At 35.5% G+C, this 23,097-nt stretch overlaps 3 protein-coding genes across 4 annotated transcripts; 1 reads left to right on the top strand and 2 right to left on the bottom strand.

Annotated features, from left to right (window-relative positions):
- Positions 1–314: 314 nt before the first annotated feature.
- On the bottom strand, positions 315–1,824 carry LOC111492158 (protein BIG GRAIN 1-like A). The gene has a single exon (XM_023141414.1). It carries the CDS (start codon positions 1,754–1,756, stop codon positions 617–619), a length of 1,140 nt encoding a protein of 379 aa, XP_022997182.1. The 5' UTR covers positions 1,757–1,824; the 3' UTR covers positions 315–616.
- Positions 1,825–9,650: 7,826 nt separating this feature from the next.
- Positions 9,651–14,255, top strand: LOC111492205 (PHD finger protein ALFIN-LIKE 4-like). Of its 2 annotated transcripts, none has more exons than XM_023141474.1 (5): positions 9,651–10,015; positions 10,164–10,196; positions 10,813–11,041; positions 13,281–13,413; positions 13,673–14,255. In XM_023141474.1, exons 1-5 carry the CDS (start codon positions 9,919–9,921, stop codon positions 13,940–13,942), a joined length of 762 nt encoding a protein of 253 aa, XP_022997242.1. In that variant the 5' UTR covers positions 9,651–9,918; the 3' UTR covers positions 13,943–14,255. The 2 variants fall into 2 exon arrangements, with proteins under 2 accessions (XP_022997242.1, XP_022997243.1); XM_023141475.1 differs by having other exon boundaries at positions 9,655–10,015; positions 13,281–13,353.
- Positions 14,256–16,046: 1,791 nt separating this feature from the next.
- On the bottom strand, positions 16,047–18,540 carry LOC111492129 (ankyrin repeat-containing protein ITN1-like). The gene is made up of 2 exons (XM_023141356.1): positions 17,788–18,540; positions 16,047–17,168 (listed from the first exon to the last, which is right to left on the bottom strand). Exons 1-2 carry the CDS (start codon positions 18,373–18,375, stop codon positions 16,329–16,331), a joined length of 1,428 nt encoding a protein of 475 aa, XP_022997124.1. The 5' UTR covers positions 18,376–18,540; the 3' UTR covers positions 16,047–16,328.
- Between the last annotated feature and the right edge of the window lie 4,557 nt (positions 18,541–23,097).

Genomic DNA, 23,097 nt, shown 5'->3' with positions numbered 1-23,097 from the left:
TGCGAAAATAGTAGACACGTTTTTTAAATCTTGAGTGGAAGTAAAAACCCTTTGTGCTATTACAAATGGTATTATAACTAGACACGTGTCGGTGTGCCCTTAAAACTCATTAAAGTGAAAACTCATTAGGGTATTACGAGACACGGTTCACGTGCCCTTAAAACCCAAATAGAACAATATTTATCTAATACCGTTTCAATGCAGCTCTAATCGAACAAAACAATAACCATAATTTCTAAAATATTAAAAAGGAAGATCAAATACATGTATATATTTTTATCATTATTAATATTAGTTTTCTTGGTAACGCAAGGTTGAAGGAAGTGAGAGTCCAATTCCAGAGGAAGAAAGGGAAAGGAAAGCACAAAGCTTTATTGTTCTTCGCTTTCTCTATTCCCATGGCTTCATCTCTCTCTCTTTTCCCCTTTTCTTTCCCTCTCTCATTTTGCTTCTGATTACGATCTCTCGAATCTTTCCTGTTTCTTTCTTTCTCTGTTTCAGTTCTTACGCCATTGATGAACAACATTAAGCTTTCATCCTTCCAAATAACCTTTTCATTTCGTTTAATTCACTTACAGAAGACAATATACGAATGTCATTCAATCTAACACTGCACTCATAATAACCCCTTTGAAATGGCTCGATTCTTTTCCACGTGAGTTGTTTCATACACCGGAAGTTCTTCGCCGTACCGCCGTTGTCCGATCATTTCCAGATGATCCAGCTCGAAAAGATCAGAGCTTGAACAGCTTGCAGCGTCGTCGTCGTCGTCGCCGCCGTTTTCGATCTGGGTCGGAACGAACTCTTGATGATTTCTTGTCTTTTTATGGAGTTCTTTTAATTTCCTGCTCTTTTCTGCGAATTGGGATTTTAATTCTTTTTCCTCTGGTTTTTGAACTGCCGGCCGGCCGATTTTCCAGGCGGTCGGAATTGACACCGGCATTAGACTCGATCCGTCTTCTTCGTCGAAAATGACACTAACTGGGCAGAAATGAACCGTTCTTTTTGCCCCATTTCCTCTCGATGAAGCAGAGTTTTTGCTGAGACACGATCTTGTAAACGAAGAAGCCGACGAACAGGTCGATTCTTCCCCTGTTTTCACTTTCTTCTCCGTCGCCGGCGAGTTCTTAGACTTTCTGGTATTTCCGGCGGTGAAGAGCGAGTTAATTAACCCGGCGAGTCGGACCCCCGGAGAAATTGGTTGCTTAACTTTCTTCAACCCACTTGATTTTGAATTTGGTAATTCATCGAACTCACGGTGGTTAATTTTTCCATGAAACAGAGTCTTTTTTCTCTCTGTTTCCGGCAACCGGCTGCAGGCGCCGGTGCGAATTGTCTTGAGCCTCGACGACGTAAAACAGGACGAAAGGGCAGAGGATTTTGTTCCAAACGCCGATTCGGAGTCGGAAGAAGAGAAACCGCCGGAACTGGAATCGGAAGAATTGGAAGTTGAAGTGAAAAACAGAGCATCACGATCATGGTCGAAATCGAAAGGCATTTTTCTGGACGATTCTTTCTTTATATAAGCATCGGCTTTTTCGTCGATTCTCTTCGCCATCCATTTCTCGATCATGCAAGTTCGCCGGATATTAACCATTTCTTGGTCTTCAAAACCTCTGGTTTTGCTCTGTTTTCTCGCCGTCGATGTTTCTCTGTAGAATTTCGTCTCGCCGTCGGTGATAGATCGGTAAATTTCGTCGAGGAGAGTGGAAGAAAAAGATGGGTTTCTGTGTTCATACTTATCCCACTTCTTCATCGTTAAATTAATGCAAATTGCAATGGATTTCTAGAGAGAGAGACAAGAGAGAGAGAGAGAGGAAATGGCAGGCGTTTGAAGAAGCAGTGGACAGGCAGATGCCTTTTATAGAGGGTTGTTCGGCGCGTGTAATGTACGCTCCATGCCAGCATGTCATTATCGACGTGGCAATAGAATTCTCTTTTTCCATGTTCCTAAAATGTCCCTCCGTAGTTCGAATTTAGAGCCGTCGATTCTGTTGGATGGGAGGTTCGGGTTAAGTATTTTTTTAAATTAAATTAAAAAAATTAAGCTTAAAATTTTATTTTTTAATATTCAATTTAAAATTTTCCTAATTTAATTTTATCTCATTTAATTAATTATTAAATTATTAACTTATAATTTGTATTAAAATTTGAAATATTCAAAATTTAAAATTCAGGAATTAATAAAATAAAAATGAAAGTAAATAAATGAGAGATAACTTCTTATGTATACACTAGTGGTGAAATCCGTAAATTCACTTGTACGGATAAGTTTGACCCAATTAAATTTATTTTATTGTCATTATTAAATAGTTTTCCATTTAAAAAATAAAATATTTTCCATTTATATTTAATATTTACGGTATATATATTAATAATTGTTTTAAATTTTTTGAAAAATAATAATTATATTTAAGTGATTTTGAGCTGATTTATAATTAATTAAATATCTAAATTACATATAAAATTTTGAGTTTAATAATTATCCATTTATGGTTTTAATTAATAAACAAAATGAAAAATAGTGATGAGAACGGAGCCCATTTCAACCATTCGTACCACTTATGTCTTATAATTATTATATATTAGCCGTTACTTTTAATCTTATTTTAATAATAATAAAAACTTTTAATTGCATCTTATATTATAAAGTTATTAACATATTATAAGTAATCAATGTGTGGTTTATAGACATCTGGACCATTCACATTAAGACTTAGTAATATAATTAACGTTCATTTATATAACAAATTAATGAATTTTGTATTATTTAATCAAATAATTTAGATATACTTTATAGTTATAATAATTTGTTAGGTACATAAGCAACTTTAATGTTCCATGAAAAATAACTAATTAAATATTAATATAATTTATAATAATTAGATAAGTGCAAAGTGAAGTACAATTGTTAATGATTCATAAATAAAATAAAAATAATTTTTTACATTTATTTTTAGGGTTTATTTTATAGGGTAGGCTTTATTTACATCAGTAAATTTTCTTTTTTACCATGTTAAAGATTTGATTGGATAAAAAGGCTAAAAGGAAAGGCTGTTGAGTGGGCAAAGTAGATAGAAGTGATGGATAAAAATTTTGATGATGTGTTTAGAAAATTTACCCAGTTTAAAATTTTGATTATGTGTCTAATTTTGCCATATGTTCGAGATTTATTAGACACCTAATTGAAAATTTTTGGACCCATTTGATTCATCCCATTGCTAATTATCTGTGTCTATTTAATTTTATTTTTAAAAATAAGATCAATTGTGATTATACGTGATCACGACATTAAAACAGCACATGATACTTATCTGACAAAATTGAACTAATTTCAACACGTCTCTTTAAATGAGAGTTAGACCATTTGATAAACGAATAACTGGGTTTAAACACTAAACCCATATATGATATATGTTTTTTTTTTTTTTTTTTTCGTTTATGATCTACTGAATTATATTCGGATCACCGATTTTTGTCGGTCAGTCTAAAAATATGAATAAAGGGAGACGAGACAAATCTGAAATGGAACGTAAATACGAAAACCCTAGAAATCGAGCATAGAAACATAGTGTTTAAAGGGAGATATGATGTGCCTCCATTATACTCATCAAGATCACATGGGTTCCAATTGGGCATGATGGGCTCATCCTCTCTAAGGCCAATTCCTTCCATTTTTTTGTTTATTTTATGGCATAAACCATAGGTGGCTTCCACTAAATCTCTTTAAACTATGCTTTCTTTAGTTCTTTTTGTGTGTACTTTCAAAGTTTCAAACCCTCTATGCTTGTAGCTATTGATTTGTGAAGGGTCTTAAGCAAGATGTAGGACCAAAGACCCACCCTTCGAATTAGCCATGTGTACTTAAAACTCTTCTGTTAATAAAATATTGCGAGATTCGAAGTTGGTCGGTGTGAGGAATGAAGCATTTCTTATAAGAACGTGGAAAGTTCTTTCTAGCAAACGCGGTTTAAAACCGTGAGGTTAGGACAATATTTGTTAGCAGTGAGCTTGAATTGTTATTGGAGTGTGTTAGAGTGAACGTTGGCCCCCAATGGAAGTGGATTGTAAGATCCCATATCGATTGAAAAATGCGAACAAGCAATCCTTATAAGGGTGTGGAAATGTCTCCCGATCAGACATGTTTTAAAAACCGTGAGACTTACGACGATACATTACGAGCCAACGCAGACACATTGGTTGATTTGAGCACTTACATAAGGTCTGTTGTCTGTGGAGTGGAGCTAAAAAGAAGGGTGGGTCCCGTGTTAGTAAGGTCTTGTGTTTGTTATGTAAGGAAAAATTTTATTGGTCACTCCTTTACTCACAATGGATTTAAATTTTTATCTCATTTTTTCGATCCAAATTTTAACATGACATGACATTCACTAAATTTCTCCCTCGTCCCACATCTCTAGCCTCTCTCACGAGATTGACATCGATCACTCCTCTTTTCGTAATCGACTTTTTCGTTCGATCATCATTCCTCTTTATTCTTCGTTGAAGCAAGATCGATCGCTCATGTATAGATTTTACATAACAACCCACATTTAGATCTTGTAATCGATTCTAAAAATTTATCTTTCTTCATGCACGAGTCAATTTATAACGACAACGCAAACCCGCAAATGACGACAATTTGATCTCACAAACAGCAACGAGCGACTAGTTTCTCCTTCTACACGTGTTTTTACCGACCTAGAACACGATCATCCTCAGTTTAATCATAAACCTCTTTAATTGATCCGATATAAATTATGTCAAATTCAGTTAGATATCCTAAAATTTAATAAAAGAATCCAACAAAAGTATATATATTATTAAAAATAAATATAAAATGCAATTAATATATACTCTCTTGCTGATTTGGAGAAAAAAGAAACGGTAAAATGACGTCGTTTTGGTGGTCCACCTTGTCTCTTCTCTTTCAAATTTGTTGAATGAAATAATTTTAACTTATTCAAAATAAATAATTGATGTGACAAAGCTTCCAAATAAAATGAAATTAAATATTAAATAAATAAAAATCTCTACCATTTTCCACGACTTAATCATTGTCTCAATTAGATCTACTCTCTACAGTGATATGATATTGTCTACTTTGAGCATATGATGAGTCTCATTATTCTTTGATTATAAACCCATGATCATTCTCTAAATTAGCCGATGTGGAACTTTCATCATCCAACACTTTCCCTCTAACAAAGTACGCTTCCCCTTAATTGAAGCTCGACTCCTTTTCTTTTAGAGTTCTTTGTTCGAGGGATTTACCCATCTATTGGCAAGACTAAGTTTAGGGTATAACTCTAATACTATGTTAGATGAACATGACTCTCCACAGTGTTATGATATTGTTCACTTTGAGCATAAGCTCTCATGACTTTGCTTTGAATTTCCCAAAACGCCTCATACCAATGGAGAAAGTATTATTTGATTATAAACCAATGATCATTCCTTAAATCAGCGGATATGAGACTTTCATCATCCAACAGCTTTACCATTTAATTATGGATTATTTTTTAGTTAGCATCAATTAAATAATTATACGAGAATTTACGAAGTGGGAAACTAAAATCTCGATAAATTTATGAAAATTTTAGGCATTTTAATGCTCGGGACAACAACCAGTAAGTACATTTTGTTTTTTTGACCTACGAACACGACTTTGATGGTAGAGAAGGAAACAAGGGAAAGAAAAATACATATATATAATTTTTTTGTACGATTTAATTTTCTTGGTGAACCACCAAAAGTGGTAATCCAAAAAAGAGAGAGAAATGTCACATAAGCTTACAAAAATATTTAATAACTGCCAAATCACTGTGTACTTAGTCAACTCATGGTCAAAAAAAGCCTTTAAAATTATTATTTTTTAATTATCATAATTTTTGTCTAAGTTAAATTAATAAAAATATTTATTAATAAAACTTTAAAAAAATCTAGAAAATAAAAAATACCTACAAATTTTTAAAAGTAATAAAAAATATTAATATATAGACATTTTACATTATGTCTAAATTTTAACTGACGGTAAATATATTTTTATTAATGGAGTGAATTTTAACTGACGGTAAAGTAAAATAGAGATGAAAAATGTAAAAAAAAGACAAAACATAGTTGGGGTTTGTGAGAGGGACCAGAGATTGGATCCAGCGAGACAAGAAAGCAGAGCCAAAGAGAAACGAGACAGGAAGGCTTCGGTAATAGCGCCCGCTCCTCGGGATTGGCTAACGACCCGGCACTCATTTATTTCCCTTTTTTTTTTTTTTTTTTTTTTTGCTAAATTAGTAAATACACATAAATTTTTATTTTTTGTATAAAAATATTTACAAAATTGATTATTTTTTATTTTATGAAAGCAAAATATAATAAATTTTTTAAGGAATATTTGTTGCATGATAATTTATTTTTTTAAATAGTTGTGAGAAATAATTTTTTAATATTTTACAAGTTCATGAAAAACATGGTATATTATAATATAAAACATGTTCATAAAAAGGAGTGAGATTCTTTAGTTAGTCAATAACTACCGTTATGAATAAATCATCAAACATTCAATATTTGTAGTTAGCCTCACGGCTTGGAGATGTTCCCTACCATTTATAAGAAATGTTTTGTTTTTGTATCCAACCGATGTGGTATCTCACAATTCATCTCCCTCGGAAGTCTAGCGTCCTCACTAGCATGTCGTCTAGTGTTGTAACAATTCAAGTTCACTGCTAACAGATATTGCTCGTTTTCGTTTGTTATATATCACCGTCAGTCTCATAAATTTAAATTGAGTCTTCTAAGGGAAGATTTCTACCCATTAAATGTTTGTGAGATTGTACAATTCACCCACTTCTTTGGCACAATCCACCCCTTCCTTGGTGCCAGCAAGTTTGTTCTCTCTCCAATCCACCACTTTCAGGGGTCTAGTGTCCTCGCCGCCTGGTGTCGTAATAACTCAATCCCACAGCTAGGAGATATTGTCCACTTTGACTCGTTACGTGTTGCCGTCAGCCTCACACAAGGAGAGCTTTTCACACACTGTTTCGTTCTCCCCTCCAATCTACATGAGATCTCACAATTCACTTACTTAGGGGCTAGCTAATTCGTTCACTCTTCAACCAATTTGGTATATATATATATTTTGTGGTCGTTTTTTAGCATAAACAATTTGAAATTGGCCCTTTTTTTCTGAAGCACCTTAAAGCATCGGATCAGCAGCAGATGCTTGGGTTTTACCACAATTCAGATTCCAGAAAAAACGAGCCCGATTGGCTTATTAAAAATGACCCAAAATCCTCTGCAAAAGCGGTGGGCCAATCGCCAAATTCAGATCCCAATGGAGACCCAAGCGCCTTCCACATTGGGATTTGAAACCTCTGATCATAAACAACAAACACAAAGAAGAAAAAAGAAGCCTTCCTCCACAAACCAAGTCATCTTTAAATCATTGGCGCTGGCGTGGTGTTTGAGGCTCCGCCACGGGCCCCCACCCCCACTCCCCTATATACGTTTCTGTCTTTTCTCATCCACTTTAAAACCCTTCACTCCCATGGCGCCTCTCAGAGCCTTGCCTCCACGTGCTGCAACATGTGGCTCACCCCATTGCCTTGTCTTCATGTCTCTGTCTTCTTCACGTGCCCCTTCCCTACCTCTATTTTCCTTCCTCACCATGCCATTAGGGAGCAGCAGCAGCACACTCACCCCCCCTTCATTTACATCAATCGCTTTCGTTCCTTCTTTCTCATTGTTAACAAAACGTATATCTTGATTTTTGGTTAATTAAGCCGACCCATCACTCATTAATGTGGGCGTGGCCTATGGGTTCGGTCGTTTTCTTCACTTCAAGTCGGCTACGCATTTCGTCGAACAGTTGGTGTGCATGTATGTATGTGTAAGGAATGGGTTCAGGGGGTTTAATTTCGCCCTGAGAAAGCAAAAGGGATGACAGTTACAAAAACAGCGTCGTTTTCATGTCGCCGTCTTTGTAGTGGAGATGTCGGAGTCGGTTGCGCCCATTACCCAATCACCCATCTCATATCAACTCACCTGCCATAGTTATCTTATAATTTGTCGGGGCGGTTTTTTTTTCCGCTTAAATTGATGCCAATTTAATTTAATAAAAAATTAATTTAAATACTATTGCTGTTTTTCATTTTTAATCAATAATTTAATTATTTCACATTAAATTAAATTATATATATATATGTCTCTATTATTAATTATAAAATGATTAGACAAATCTTTTATATCTAATAAATCTGTAAATTAACAAAAGTTGGAATAAATTAAAATTTTATTAAACAAAAAAATTAAAAAATTAATTTCTTTGAAATTTATTTCAAGTTTAAGGATATAATAAATATTTTTAACGTTTAAAGACATTAAATTTAAAACTTATTTTTTTAAGTTTATAGACCGACACAAACCATAAATTCATGACTATACTTGTAATTTGACATTTTTCTCGTTCATTTTTTAATTTAAAAAATTAAACTAATACACTTATTTTATTTTGAAATTTTGATTTTAATATTTAAAATTTACCTCGACAAAATAGATGACGTCATATTTACAAATCATTAATCTAATATATTTGGATTAAAATTGATAACAAGGATGGGAGATTGGCACAAAGATTTTAAAAAAATTTAAATACGGGAAAATTTAAAAGTTGTAAATACAAATAAATAATTTATGTATTATAAATATTTAAAAATCCGTAGTTCAAAATGCTTCACTTTTGGGCTCCAATGTAGCCGAGCCCACAAGGATTTAGAAGAGGGTAAAGCAAAGCTATGGCTTTTAGCCCAGCCCACAGCCCAATAAGTTTCTAATGGGCTTAACGGCCCATCTTAAATTTTACGAAGATTTCAACTTAGGACTAACTAAATATAAAATTAAAATATAGAGAATAAATTTAAAATTTATTTGAACATGCTTATAATAATATATGAAAACTATACAAAATATTTAAATGATGATGTAATATTTATTTTAATGCGACTATATAAAATATTACAATCATTATTATTGTAATTTAAAAGGGTAGAATAATTTATAAGATCATAAATGGTCAAATTAAATATTTTTTTTATTAGATATAAATAGTTAATTTTAGGAAAAATAAAGTAAATTAAAAAATTACTAATTAACTTGGTCTCATTTGGTAAGAATTTTATGTTTTAAAAAATTAATTAATTTTTTTTTTACCTAATTTACTTAATGTGATTTTTACATTTTAAAATGAATATTAAAATTATTAGTCAAAAGTAAAAAAAAAAAAAAAAAATTGTTATTTTTTTTTTAAAATAAATGATTATTAAATGGCAGATTAAAAATTTCTTCGGATCATTATCAAATATCACTGTTTTTTCAAAAGTATTTTATTGAGAAAAATTATTGGGAGGACGTGGCCCAATTAAAAAAAAGAAAAAGAAAAAGAAAAAGCAAATTGGTGGGGACCAGCTGCCATCTCAGCTTTGACTCACAGAATTCATCTCCGGATTAAATTTTGCGGGACCTCCCCTAATCCAGGTCGTCCAATCAGGTTTTACCGCGTGGTTAGTTTTAGGGCTCCATTTCCCCCTTTTTATTTCTCTTTCCCGGCCCAAAATCCTCCGTTCCGGACTTTCCCTCTTTTTATCCATTTCATTTAATTTTACCTTTCTCCTCCGGTTCAAGTCCGCGTTCATTTCTCTCTCTCTCTCTTCTTCCACTGTGTGTCGTCGCTCAGAGGTCAAATATTTGGCTGTTTTTTCCCTCCTTTTGCTTTCCCTTCTCTCTTCTTCCTCGCCATGCCTCTCGATCTGTAATTCATTTTCTTCTTTTCTCTTTCTCAATTCTTATCCTTATCTACACACTTCTCTACTCTCTTTATCGCACTTCTGGAGCTTCAAGTTCTAGTTTCAAGGTAAGAGTTGGTAGGCTATGGACGGGGGTGCTCCGTACAATCCACGTACCGTGGAAGAGGTGTTTAGGGATTTCAAGGGCCGTAGAGCTGGTTTGATTAAGGCTCTAACTACTGGTGAACTTTTATTTCATTCTCCCTGTCAAATTGCTTTCAGCTGTTGTCCTTTTGGTTTTCTCTGCTTCATTCTGCTTCGTGTTTTAATAATTTTTGTTTTTCCGTTAATTTCGTCAGATTTTTACTATTTCTGCTTTTTTGGTTGCAGATGTTGAAGAGTTCTACCAGCAATGTGATCCTGGTTTGATTTTTCGCTGCTTTTTTACGTTTTTGAATATTAGTGTGCATTGTCGGAGAGGATGCTAGAAGTAATGCGTAGGAAAAGTGGTGTCTACTAGGAACTAAATTTCGATGACTGCAAATATAAATAGCTAATAAAATTTATCGATTTTGATGTATGGTTTAGTTGAGAGGTTTCCGCGGCTCATTTTTCTAAGCCAGTTTGTCATTAATTTCCGTGTTTCTTTTGTCCTTTTATTTCACCGCCTTCTCTGTAAGCAGTGCATGTGTGTGAAGCCTTCATACTTTATAACGTAAAACAGAGCACATGTTTTATATGGTAATGCAAGGATTTAATTATCTGGCCTTAAGGATGAAATCTGTAGTAAGCTGATAAGTAATGAGGTTTAATGGTAATCTTGTCGTATAATTTTAAAATGGGTAGGCTTATACTGTTCAGATATTCTAATTTCAGCGTGTAAAAAATCGTTTGGTACATAATCTATAACAGTTAAGAAAGAACTAAACATACTTACTACTTTTAAAACATTTTTTTTTTCTTGAATTATAACCCCAATAAGGTATTCTTTGGTACATCGAATCATAACCCAAATTTTCTTAAACTTCACATTTGCCAGAGAAAGAAAATCTCTGCCTTTACGGATTTCCTAGTGAGCAGTGGGAAGTCAATTTACCTGCGGAAGAGGTGCCTCCAGAGCTTCCAGAACCTGCACTGGGTATAAACTTTGCTAGAGACGGGATGCAAGAAAAGGATTGGCTATCCTTGGTTGCGGTGCATAGTGATGTTTGGCTGCTTTCTGTGGCATTTTATTTTGGAGCTAGGTTTGGATTTGATAAGACAGATAGGTATGTGTTCACCTGATCTGCCTTCGTTATTTTATGTTAATGATTCATGCATAGTATATTTTAAACTGGTCGTAGGTTGTAGCGAAGGGCTGGGCATGAGCTTCAATGCTTTCTCTCTCGCTCTCTCTCTGTCTTTTATTGTCTTTGAGCAGTTCTTAATTTAATATGTTGTCCAACTTTTTTTCATTTCACATGCTCTTGGGAAACTGTTTTTCTCTGCCCTTGAATTTCTTATTTCTTTTCATGATGATGATAGGTTTTGCAACCCCATACATGCTTCTCATGATCTAAAGTTCTATAATGGGATTTTTTTTGTGGTGTGTTATATTTTGGTTATTGTTTTAGATTGAATTGGTATTAGCCAATCTCTTTCTTATAAGGTTTTATTTCAAACTATATTTTTTTTTCTTCATATTATATGTTTTATACAAGGAAGCACAAACACATTTTGTGATTGCTCAATTCGTGTTTCACACTTGTTGAATATATTGGACACGCGTTGGTTACTTGTCTAACACATGACACACACGAACGCTTGTTGAACACATTGGATGGACATATTTGAGACAATTATTGAGCACTTCGTTTTAAGTGTTAAGCTATTTATTTGTTATTCTGTTAGAAATGCTATTAGGATAGGATGTTAGTAATTAGATAGGGAGGTGGTTATGGAGTTTGGTTATAAATAGAGGGAATGAGGCATTACGTTGTGGCGAGTGAATTAGGGCTTGGGATTGATCTCAAGAGGGAGGGTGTAACAATCTTGAATTACTTATATTGTAATTTCTTTAGATATTGCAATATAATTATCTTTGGGTGTTTTCATATAATTTCAGTGTTTGGATGCCTAACATATTATTTGAAGACTAATCAACCATAAAAACAAATATGGAAGAATACTTACAAGTTTTGATCGCAATGAGTTCTTTAAAGTATTTAAGCATTTAATGATGGCCGATTTTTGTTTCTCTTTTCTATTAACCGTCGAGTCATTCGGAAACATGTTTAGTTGGTTCTTGATTCTTTTACTATTAGAAATTGCATCATTAAATACATATGCGATATCTATAATAAATTAACGTTCTGCATTGTACATTTCATGACTCTTTTTAAATAAAGAATTCATCATTTCTTCTATATTATCTTCTAAATGAAAAGACCATACAGTGTATTTTTTTTTTTTATATAAAAACATTAAAATATAGGATATGTTCAATTATGTTTTAAGTTAAATTACAAGTTTTGTCCTTTAACCTTTAGGATTGTGTCTAATAAGTCCTTGAACATTAAAGTGTCTTATATGTCCTAAACTTTCAATTTTGTGTCTAATAAGTTCTTGGGTGACTAAAAGGTTTCTAAACTTTCAAGTTTGTGTTTGTAGGTTCTTGATCTATTTGAAACACCTAAAAATTTATGAAATTATTATACTCATGTTAGATACAAGTTCAATTTTCTATATAATAGATTTATTAACTTTAAAAAGTGTTGAGTATATTAGTAATAAATTAGACACAAAACTAGAAGTTCAAGGATCTATTAGATAATTTGAAAGGTTCAGAAATCTATTAGACTCAAAAGTTAAAGTCTGGGATCTATTAGACTCTTTTTTAAAATTCAGAGGCTTATTGACACAAACATGATAGTTTAGGCACTAAACTTGTCATTTAACGTACATTCTGAAAATTGGAAATTTTATTAAGCATGCTCCTGCATGTTCGTGTCCTCATTTTATAGAAAATGATTGCAGAGTGTCTATGGCATGGCGTGGTGTCATAGGCTTTATCTTCCTACTATACATGCCTGGTTCCAAAGGAGCTGTTCTCTTGACCGTTTTTGGGACTTGCAACATTCTTTTCTAGATGGAAACGGTTGTATTCTTTCATTTTTTCAATGTAAGCTTGGTTTTAATTGACTGTGGTTTGGCCATAGTCATTGATGTCAGTGAAAAATAATCAGGGTTGAGGAAATGAGTTCAAATCATAAGGCCACCTACCTTGGATTTAAAGTTCTATCAGTATTTACACGGCACATTGCATCATTGTGGTTTCTTCATTACAACAGGGTCCATGACTTGGTCTTTCTAGTAGTTTGGCTCTATTTTGGGCTGTCAATTTGTTGGTCTGGGTTGCTGGTCTTCTCTTGACTTTCTTGTATTCTTTTATTTTTATCTTAGTCATAATTTGGTTCCTGATGAAGTTTCCATGACTGGGGATTCAAGTTTCTGTTGCTTTTGTTGCAGGAAGCGTCTATTTAATATGATAAATGATCTTCCAACAATATTTGAAGTGGTGACAGGGACAGCCAAAAAACAAGTTAAGGATAAATCATCAGTTTCAAATCATAGCAGTAATAAATCTAAATCAAATCCAAAGGTTTGAAAGAATTTTTTTATCCTGCTTTCTCCTGTTTTTTAGTTTTTCCTAGCCAATTCGGCTTAAAATGAGACACAAAACTGCTGGTGATTTTTAATTGCTCTAATGGTTTGGCTGAGGTGCCTGTAGAAAACCAGTCGACCTGCATACCGTACTAGAGTATTCTTTGATTACTTGTTCTCTTTGCTTAGTATGTGTTTCAATCCATGTGGGAGGCAACTTATTAAGCATATTATTTGGCATATATTTGCAATTACAGCGGAGTTCCGAACCTCAAATAAAAAGTACGAAAGCTGTTCAATCGAAGGACGAGGATGAGGAAGGCTTGGAAGAGGAAGACGAAGAAGAACATGGAGAAACACTTTGCGGAGCTTGCGGAGAGAATTATGCATCTGATGAGTTCTGGATTTGCTGTGACATATGTGAGAAATGGTTCCATGGGAAGTGTGTCAAGATCACTCCGGCAAGGGCAGAGCACATTAAGCAGTATAAATGTCCATCTTGCAGCAACAAGCGAATCCGACCCTGATGTGTTTCAACGGCACGCATGGTAGGTATTTGCAACAACCTCCCCTCCCTCCCCAAACCAAAGGAAAAAAAGGGAAAAAAAAGAGAGGAAAATGAACCAAGAGATAGTCAAATGTTGCTTCCCTTAGGATCTCAGTGTAGACCACTAATTGTGTATTAGGATTAGTTTAAACTTTAAATTAGGACTGTGGTTAGGTTGGAAATTTACAGTCTATGTTATTTGTGGACAAACTCCTTTCTGTTTGTGTATTGTATGAACTACTTGTATTTTGTATGTGGTATAATATGTTACTGTCAAAAGTTTATACTTGTCAGGAAGCCTATCTCCATTGTACATGCCGTTGGGGTCACGAGAGAGTTTTCATTCGCTTCGTGGGTTCACTGTGTTAAGGTTAGTCACTCTCTCATTTATCATCTCAATACCTATCTCTATTAGGAGGCTTGGAATTAAGAATTAGGCTGAACATATCCTACTCAAGTATTTGTAGACTAGTTTGCTGCTTACAATTAACCATTTACATCACTTACCACTAGGCAACATTTTAGATACCCAAACGTGAGGATTTGTTTGGAGTGTTCTTTAAACAATTCTCTCGCAGATATCTTACAATTGATGGCTTCTGTTCTAACTTGAAATCCTTATAATTGACTAGAAAGAATAACTTCAGTTGTTCTAGAGAAGTAGGCTGTTTAATAATATAAAAAAAAATCAGAGAAAAGCATACCTAAAGTGTTTTTACAAAAGTAGGCTGTTGATTGAATATTTGTGTTTGTTGATTGAATATTTGTGTTTGTTAACTCACAATTACTTTTGCAAACAACTTTATTATGTTTGATTATATTTTCTCCAAGTGTTTTTATGCAAAACTTTGTTGGGGTTGCTCTTAAATTTAAGTATTTATTGGAGTTTGTCACCAAAAGTGATGGATAGTTGCTGGTCATTGGTCCTAGTTGTTGATCGTAGGTTGCTGGTTTTGGTCCTTGATCACCAACCACTAGTTGCTAATCTCGATCCTTAAGTCACACTCCCTAGTCATCAGTCCCGATCATTGGTGACTATGGTTAGTGACCAGCACTGGTGATTGGTGATTAGCTAAGAATCGTGATCGGCAACAAGCAGCTAGTGACCAACGCATGGGATTAGTGACCAACGACAAGATCGAGACTGAGGATGGTTGCTGGTCCTTGGTTGCCAAACCCAATCACTAATCACTAGTGATTAATGACCACTCAGTCAATTGAGATCAAGGATCACGATCATCAATGACCACTTTGACGATTGTCGTTCGTTGTTGGTATCGATCCCGACCATCAGTTGCTAATTATAAGCAGTGGTCGTCGATTATCGTCAATCGTCAATCCCTTATCTCGTTTGCCAAAGTTCTCACTAATCTCCATGATTGGCCACCAACCCTTAGTCACCAATCATCACCAATTGGGCCCAAGTTTCAAAACTTACTACTGAGTGGCTAGTGGTTGGGATTAACAACTAGTACCATAAACTGGTAACCAACAACCACATTGATGATTGTTACAGAAGTGGTAACGATCCATAGTTACTGGTCGTCAATCGTTAGTTGTAGATGGTAGTCATAAATGGTGGCTATTCTGCTACTGTGGAATGAAGGTATTTGAGTAATTTAGATATCTTATAAAACATTTTCTTTTCCTTCTAGAAGTTGATTTCTAGGGTTTAATATTTTTCTTTAGGTGCTCATCCCTCTAACAAGTCGACAAACCATTGACTTGAAACAGTTTCCATTCCATGAAGGCACAAAGTCATCAAACGCAACATCTTTGAGCGTCCAAATTTGACCCCTAATTCCAAATCTTGGTGAATTCCAAACTGCTTTGACCAATCAATTTTAGCTTCCAAATGCTTTGAATTCAAAAAATAAACCACTTGGCTCTAGTAATTGACCTACATCCCTTACGTTCATGCACTGCCCACATCAATAAAGTCATTATTCAATCCTTCCCAAATCTTTCCCAAATTTCTTTCTCGTCCGTTAGAATGATCCAAAATTGTCAGCTACACGCAACAATTTCTCGTTTACAAGTTGGGCACGAGACTTTCTAAGAAACAGAATGTTAAGCTATGAACATGTGAAAACATGAATCAAGATGTCTATGTATGAATTTAATACCCAATAGAATAACGAACCTCCAGACAAGATGGTAAATACAAGGTTACAAAGAAAACAAGTCTATTTGTTCCAAAACTATTTTTACATATCTGAATTTGAAAAAGAAGAAAAGGGCAATTACCAAATACATATAAAACTTAAACAAACCAGAATCGAAAAACTAGAAACAAGAACATTCCGGCCAATTTTGAAACCAAAATGTATAGAACTTGAAAGAGTTATAATTGGGTGATGCAGCCATTAAATTTGTTCGGATGGGACTGGTTGCTTAGTAGACTTATTCTGTCGAGAATGAACGTAGAAAAGCTTCCCAATCAAGAACAGACCGATTGAAGAAGTAGCCACTATCGCCACCAAAATGGCAATCAAAAAGATGACGGAGTCGGCTCCCGACGGAGTACCGGAGCCTGAGAGTTTTGGTGCTCGTGGAGTGAAGAACCTAATGGAGTATCCATAAGTATAAGCCATGGAGCTCACTGCAATCCACATCGTAACGATCAAAACCCTCATGAAAATGCGTTTCTCCGGCAACCCAGTGATTATCATCAGAATCGCAATCAGGGAAGTCATGAATCCCATTGTGTTAAACACCAGAAACTTATTATAGGTTTGTAGGTGTTTTCCGGCGAATATCGACGTTCCGGCCGGCTGATTTGGGTTCCCTGAGGCTTTATCGTCTTGCCAAATGCCGCCGGGAGGGTTGACTCCGGCTTGAAAAGCCATTGTCGCGATCAGTGATGCCACCACCATTAATGAATCTTGCTTCCTCAGCCACTCGCTTTTCTGGTTAAAGAACCACCAATCTCCGTTGTGGAAGACGGCGGAGAGAAGCCATTTCCAAGATTGAGTCTTTTCCATTTTGCTGACACAGGAAGAAGGCGAAGAAGACGACTGTGACATCGACGATGATGGAGGCTTCTTTGGTGTGGTTCGGATGGCATTGGCAGCTGTGAGAGTCTCTGCGATGTCCATGTCCTTTAAATCTCTATGGCTTTGAGTTAGAATGTCCAGAGCTGTTAACCCATTTGTGGTTTTGGCATTTACTTTGATTCTTGTATGGTTGATTAGGTACTCCACAGCCTGCAATTACAGAACCAGATAAACTAGTTTGAGTTTGTTTCGTGTCATAATTTTTCGAGACCAAGAGATAATTAGAGATGTCTCCTTGATCCATGAGACTAGAAATGTCCACGTTACTCGTGGGACAGGACCAATTTCAAATAGATAGCGGATTCTCTATTTAGATTTAGACAGAAAATAGGGAGGGAGTGAGAAACATTTTTTACATGATAAATAATTGGGACACAAGGGACACATCAGAGAAATGAACGAGGGTCAGCGAGTACGTTAGACTTGAAGGGAGATCTCATATCGGTTGGAGGGAAGAAAGAAACTTTTTATAAAGGGTAGGACTAGTTTGGAACGGATAGCAGATTACCCGTGGGCACAAGGACGCTGGTCTCGAAGAGGGTGGATTGGGGTGTTCCAAATCGATTGAAGAAGGAAACAAATGGAAGAGTAAACTGGGTCCTAAAGGAGGAACCCACATCCATTGTGGAGGAGTAGTAAACACTTTTTATAAGAGCGTGAAAATCTCTCGGTCGAGGGTAAGTGCCAAAGAAAAAACCTAAAAATAACAATATGTGTTGTGAAAATTGAGAATGAAATAGGGTACGAGGATGAGATCCCAATTGATTACCTGAAGTTGTTTCATGGAGACAGCAAGATGGAGGATAGTGAAGCCATAATCATCCTGAGCATTAACAAAGTGACTGTCATCCACAGCCACAGTTTCAATCAGCTTCTTCAGCGCTTCCACCTGGTTATACTTCACACATAAATGCAACACCGTTCCGCCGCCGTCCACCGCCATCCGAGCAGCAGCCGGTCGGACACGGACGAGCTCAGCCAAGACATCAAGCCGGCCTCTAACGGCGGCGAGGTGGATAGCGTTCCGGCCATCTTGGTTGCAGACAAAGCACATACCAGCATCAACTCGCAGCAGAAGTTTCACAATTTCCACAAACCCTTCGGCGGCCGCCAAGTGGAGGGCTGAAAAACGGCGGGAATCCAACTCCTTAGCCAGCTGAGGCCTTCGCTTCAGAATCTCATCCACAAATCCGACGTGTCCAAGAAGAGCCGCCACGTGTAGAGGCGTCTCGTTGAAGTCGTTGAGGTTAACTCTGGCCAGCAACATAGGATCCTGTCGGAGCAGCTCTAACAACGTTGTTACGTTGCCTTCAATGGCGGCTTCGGAAAGCCTCTTACTTCCATTGTCTGCGGCCATTAATGGAGCTTATCTCTTTTCTTCTATGGTGAGTTGCTTATAGATATATGTATATATTTGTCCATATATATATATATATAAGGAGCAGGGCAGCCATGGATGGAGCTCATAATAGAGTGATGAGGATTCGTTGAAGTTTCCTGAGATCGGAAAAGCTTTAGTTCGAAGAATAGTTCATTAAAAACAAATGGGGTTTGAGTGTTCAAATTTACTTCTTGATTCCAAACTCAAGCCCTTGCCTAAGTCCTTCAATCTAATGACCAAATCCATATTTTAATACTTGTCAAAGCTCCACCCTACGGGTTGAAGAAAGACGGTACATGTGAGACCCCATATTAGTTGGTGGGAGGATAAAATATATTTTTTTATAAGAGTGTCGAAATCTCAGACTAAATTTTAAAAATCTTGAATGAAGCTTGAAATAGAAAGCCAAAAAATGACAATATTTGCTAGGTGGATTTTACCTATTACAAATGATATAAAAACTTAACACCCGACGATATACCAGCAAGAAGGATGAGCGCCAAAAAGGAGTGGACACGATGTGTTGTGCTACAAAAAAAACGTTGGGCCTCAAAATGGGTGGATTGGACCCAGGTCAAATATCAACTCAGTAGCACTACTTAGCCATTGGAACCCCATTCGTGGCCCGTGGTTTTAAAAAGCCTAACTAAAGCTGCGAGAGGAACTGTCGGAATCTGCAATTATTTGGACAACTTGGACAACTTGAACAGCCGACAAGACAACTCACCAAAATTACGAAAAGGGTAAATTTTGAGAAAAATACAATTTTGCTCTAAAGAGTGTATATGGACTACATTGAGAAAATCTTTGGTTGACTCAGTTGGTTGGGTTGGTGATTCGATCAACTTAAATAGAGTTTACAACCCAACACAGCCTAACCATTAATGATCCATGATTTTATACGAGCTTGTACTAACATAGTTGTTGGCTCGATGAAACTTCTTGGTATTTGTAAAAAAATTGGAAGTAGAAATAACTTTATCAAACAAGATTAGAATAAAATATCGGGTTGTGAAAGATTTTATGTTCAAGTTGCCTTGCATAACGATTCCAAGTCTCGGTTAGGTCAATGACTAAGTCGGTTAAGTCACAGTATTCTATGAATCACGTGACTTATAGAATCGATTAACATCATAAGAATAAGACTCTTAGACAAGTTGGGTCCAAAAAATCATTGAAAGAGACCACGATAAATATAGTTAGCCATGTTCTACCGAAAAAAAATCAATCTATGTTTTAGTGTTGTTAAAAAACAATCATATTGTGAAACGTACATTTGAATATGTTTTATGTCGGATTAATATGGTTATTTTTTTTATTCTTATTATTATTTGGGATGTCCGAAGAAACCGTCAACCTTTTCAAATCATGGATTATATTTTTTTTTTTACATTATTTATCGAAAAAAATGTCAACAGTTGAACCACGGTTATAACCCTGGCGGCGTCTGGCAAGAGGATGGTACCCATATCAACAACTCAGTCATCTCCCGTCTTCAAATAGGTGAAAATTTTGAGTCAATTCGTGTACGTCAATTTGACCCGTCCAACCAACTTGAAAAATAGAGTTGGTACCCAATCCAACCCTACTATGAAAATTAAAAATAAATGTTTGATATATAACGAGCACGGCAGCCATGGATGAAGTTTCCCGAGATTGGAAAAGTTTTCATTTCAAAAATAGACAAATCCATTAAAAACAAGATGAGGTTCGAGTGTTCGAATTTAATTCTCGGAGTTCAATCTCAAGTCAATGCCCAAGTCCTCCAATCTTGACAAATTTCATAAACTTCATAAAATCGTCATAGGTTACAATATCAGTAGATATCAATAAAAAAAAATCATTAATCTAATCATTGATCGAGCGGGTTAATGGATATTTTAATCCTTAACTTGGAAGAGGACGTGAGTCGTGTGTTTGGTGGGTGCTAAGATGGAGATCGTTCCAACCATCTTGGTTCGCTATACAAACCCTGCAATATGGTCATGTTACCCCTACAGACCACTACGAGTCCAAAATTGATCAAGCCAAAACACGTTTAACCATTTAGTTTCTATGATTGAGCTACTGAAAAGGAAATCTTTATTAGTCATCTTATCCTCACGATTGCTCTAATTTAGATGTGGTCTCAATACATTCATGTATACCTCATTTATTCCGGTCTCACAATTCTGTTCTTAAACTTGATATTTAAATTCCTAAGTAGAGATGTTCACGGGAGCGAGGGAACAGGGAAGCCTTCCTTGCCATCTATTTCATTTCACATCCCTACAAAATTTTTCATTTTGAGACGAGGATCCTCTAAGGAGAATTGATGCCGATGAATAATTTTTCTTTTAAAGTTTTCATTTTTTAATATTTAAAAAATTATAAAAAAAATCCTAATAAATCAATATATTTACGTAAATTTAAAAAGTTTAAATTTTAATATTATAATCTCGACCCAACTTATCTAATGGAAAAAAATGTCCTCCACTCTCTCCGTCATTCTCCATCTAAACAGGAAATCTTTTCCCGAGCGAGTTTTTAGATGGTCAATGGACATTTCTATCCCTAAAACTTAGAGATAATTTCATTTTCAATTATGAAATTGACACTTTTAACCTTTGTACAAACTTTTGTTATAAACCATTTGTTTGTTTATAATGACTTTTGAAAGTCTTCCATAGCTAAAATATAATAATTTTGTATTTTAAATTGGTGAGATTATAAAAATATATGAATTATTATTATTATTATTATTTTAAAAATAAAGAAATACAAAATAAAACATAATTTTCTCTCTCCTTTTTCTCACTCCTCTCATGGTCAAGTTGTTCTATTGTTTTTCCTCATTTGGTCGTCTTAAAATAGTATGGTTTTTTTTTAATGATAAAATTTTATTATATTTTAATTATATTAGCTTAAAATAATAAAAATATATGTTCACTTGAAGGTCCACTTTTTCGTTATTTGATGATTTATAATTTTTTTTAATTATAAAATAGTTTATACACGCGTTTGATTATGAAAAGTTTTCGAACCAACATGAAATTTTAGGTTAGTTGGATTTATGATCGGATTAAATTATCATATTCTTTTTTCTAAAATTATTTAAAAAAAATTCTACTTATTCGGTCAGTGCATATTACAGTCTGTTTTGCATGGTCAGTGCTGCAGCTCATGGGGTTGCTCATGAAGTTGCTCATGAAGTCCCATGAACGTTTGACGGTTTCGACGACCTTCCTGTACGTCACCATGGTAACGGCAATAACATCCGACATCGTTATGTAAAAGCTTTGACACCCGACACATAGATGTCCAGTATCATCGTTATGCTCTCTGTTTCTCTTTGATTCTCGGTTGTTGGCATCCCACTTGCATTGTATCTTGTACGGAAGACAATTTCATCTTAAACATCATTTCCATTACTCTTTATGGATTTTGTTAAGTTTGACTCAATAAAGCTCTTCACCCTCTAATCTTAGTACTTGTTCGTACGTACATATGTACATGCGTCTTAAGAATGATGAACCTTCTGTAATGGTATGATATTATTCACTTTGAGTATGAATTTTGATGGCTTTGGTTTTGGTTTCTTGAAAAGTTTCATGTCAATAGAGATAGTATGCTTTACTTATGAACTCATGATGAGACTCATTTCCTTTCATAACAATCCTCAATAATACACCATAAAGCTTCCCCTGAGGCCTATAGAGTCCTCGAATAGCCTCCCATTAATCGAGAGTTGACTCTTTCTAAGGAGCCCAATACACCATAGAGCTTCCCCTGAGACCTATAGAGCCCTCAAACAGCCTCTCATTAGTCGAGGCTCAACTCCTTCTAAGGAGCGCAATACACCATAGAGCTTCCCCTAAGGCCTATGGAGCCCTCAAACAACCTCTCATTAGTCGAGGCTCGACTCCTTCTAAGGAGCCCAATACACCATAGAGCTTCCCCTGAGACCTATGAAACCCTCAAACAACCTCTCATTAGTCGAGGCTCGACTCCTTCTAAGGAGCCCAATACACCATAGAGCTTCCCCTGAGACCTATGAAACCCTCAAACAGCCTCTCATTAGTCGAGGCTCGACTCCTTCTAAGGAGCCCAATACACCATAGAGCTTCCCCTAAGGCCTATGGAGTCCTCAAACAGCCTCTCATTAGTCGAGGCTCGACTCCTTCTAAGGAGGCCAATACACCATAGAGCTTCCCCTAAGGCCTATGGAGCCCTCAAACAGCCTCTCATTAGTCGAGGCTCGACTCCTTCTAAGGAGCCCAGTACACCATAGAGCTTCCCCTAAGACCTATGGAGCCTTCAAACCGCCTCCCCTTAATCAAGACTCAACTCCTTAGGAGCCCTCAAACAAAGCACACACTTTGTTCGATTTGAGTACATTTTTTTACAATTTTTTTGTTCGACACTTGAGGACTTTATTGGCATGACTATGATACTATGTTAGAAATCACAAACCTCCCATAATTGTTTGATATTATCCACTTTGAGCATAAATTGTTATAGTTTTACTTTAGTTTCTCTAAAATGTCTCATATTAATGAAGATAGTATTTCCTTTAATTAGCCAATCTGTGACTCCTTTACCAACCATCCTCAACATGTTATGGATGAAGCTATGTACTATCTACATATTCAAGTGGGTCTCAAATCCCGAGAGCATTCACATGCCATAGAGAAATCATATCATGGGCACAAAGATAAA

The sequence above is a fragment of the Cucurbita maxima genome, unplaced genomic scaffold (genome assembly GCF_002738345.1).
Source record: "Cucurbita maxima cultivar Rimu unplaced genomic scaffold, Cmax_1.0 Cma_Scf00017, whole genome shotgun sequence".
In the NCBI taxonomy this organism is placed as follows: domain Eukaryota; kingdom Viridiplantae; phylum Streptophyta; class Magnoliopsida; order Cucurbitales; family Cucurbitaceae; genus Cucurbita; species Cucurbita maxima.
Note: the sequence above shows the minus strand (reverse complement) of the source record. Positions and strands in the feature narration are given on the sequence as shown.

Excerpts from the sequence above, each read along its gene's own strand:
- LOC111492158 (XM_023141414.1), bottom strand. The coding sequence starts at position 1,756 with ATGAAGAAGTGGGATAAGTATGAACACAGAAACCCATCTTTTTCTTCC.
- LOC111492205 (XM_023141474.1), top strand. The coding sequence starts at position 9,919 with ATGGACGGGGGTGCTCCGTACAATCCACGTACCGTGGAAGAGGTGTTT. Across the intron at positions 11,042-13,280 it reads GGATTTGATAAGACAGATAG|GAAGCGTCTATTTAATATGA; the intron begins GTATGTGTTCAC and ends CTTTTGTTGCAG. Across the intron at positions 13,414-13,672 it reads AATCTAAATCAAATCCAAAG|CGGAGTTCCGAACCTCAAAT; the intron begins GTTTGAAAGAAT and ends TTGCAATTACAG.
- LOC111492129 (XM_023141356.1), bottom strand. The coding sequence starts at position 18,375 with ATGGCCGCAGACAATGGAAGTAAGAGGCTTTCCGAAGCCGCCATTGAA. Across the intron at positions 17,169-17,787 it reads TCTCCATGAAACAACTTCAG|GCTGTGGAGTACCTAATCAA; the intron begins GTAATCAATTGG and ends CTGTAATTGCAG.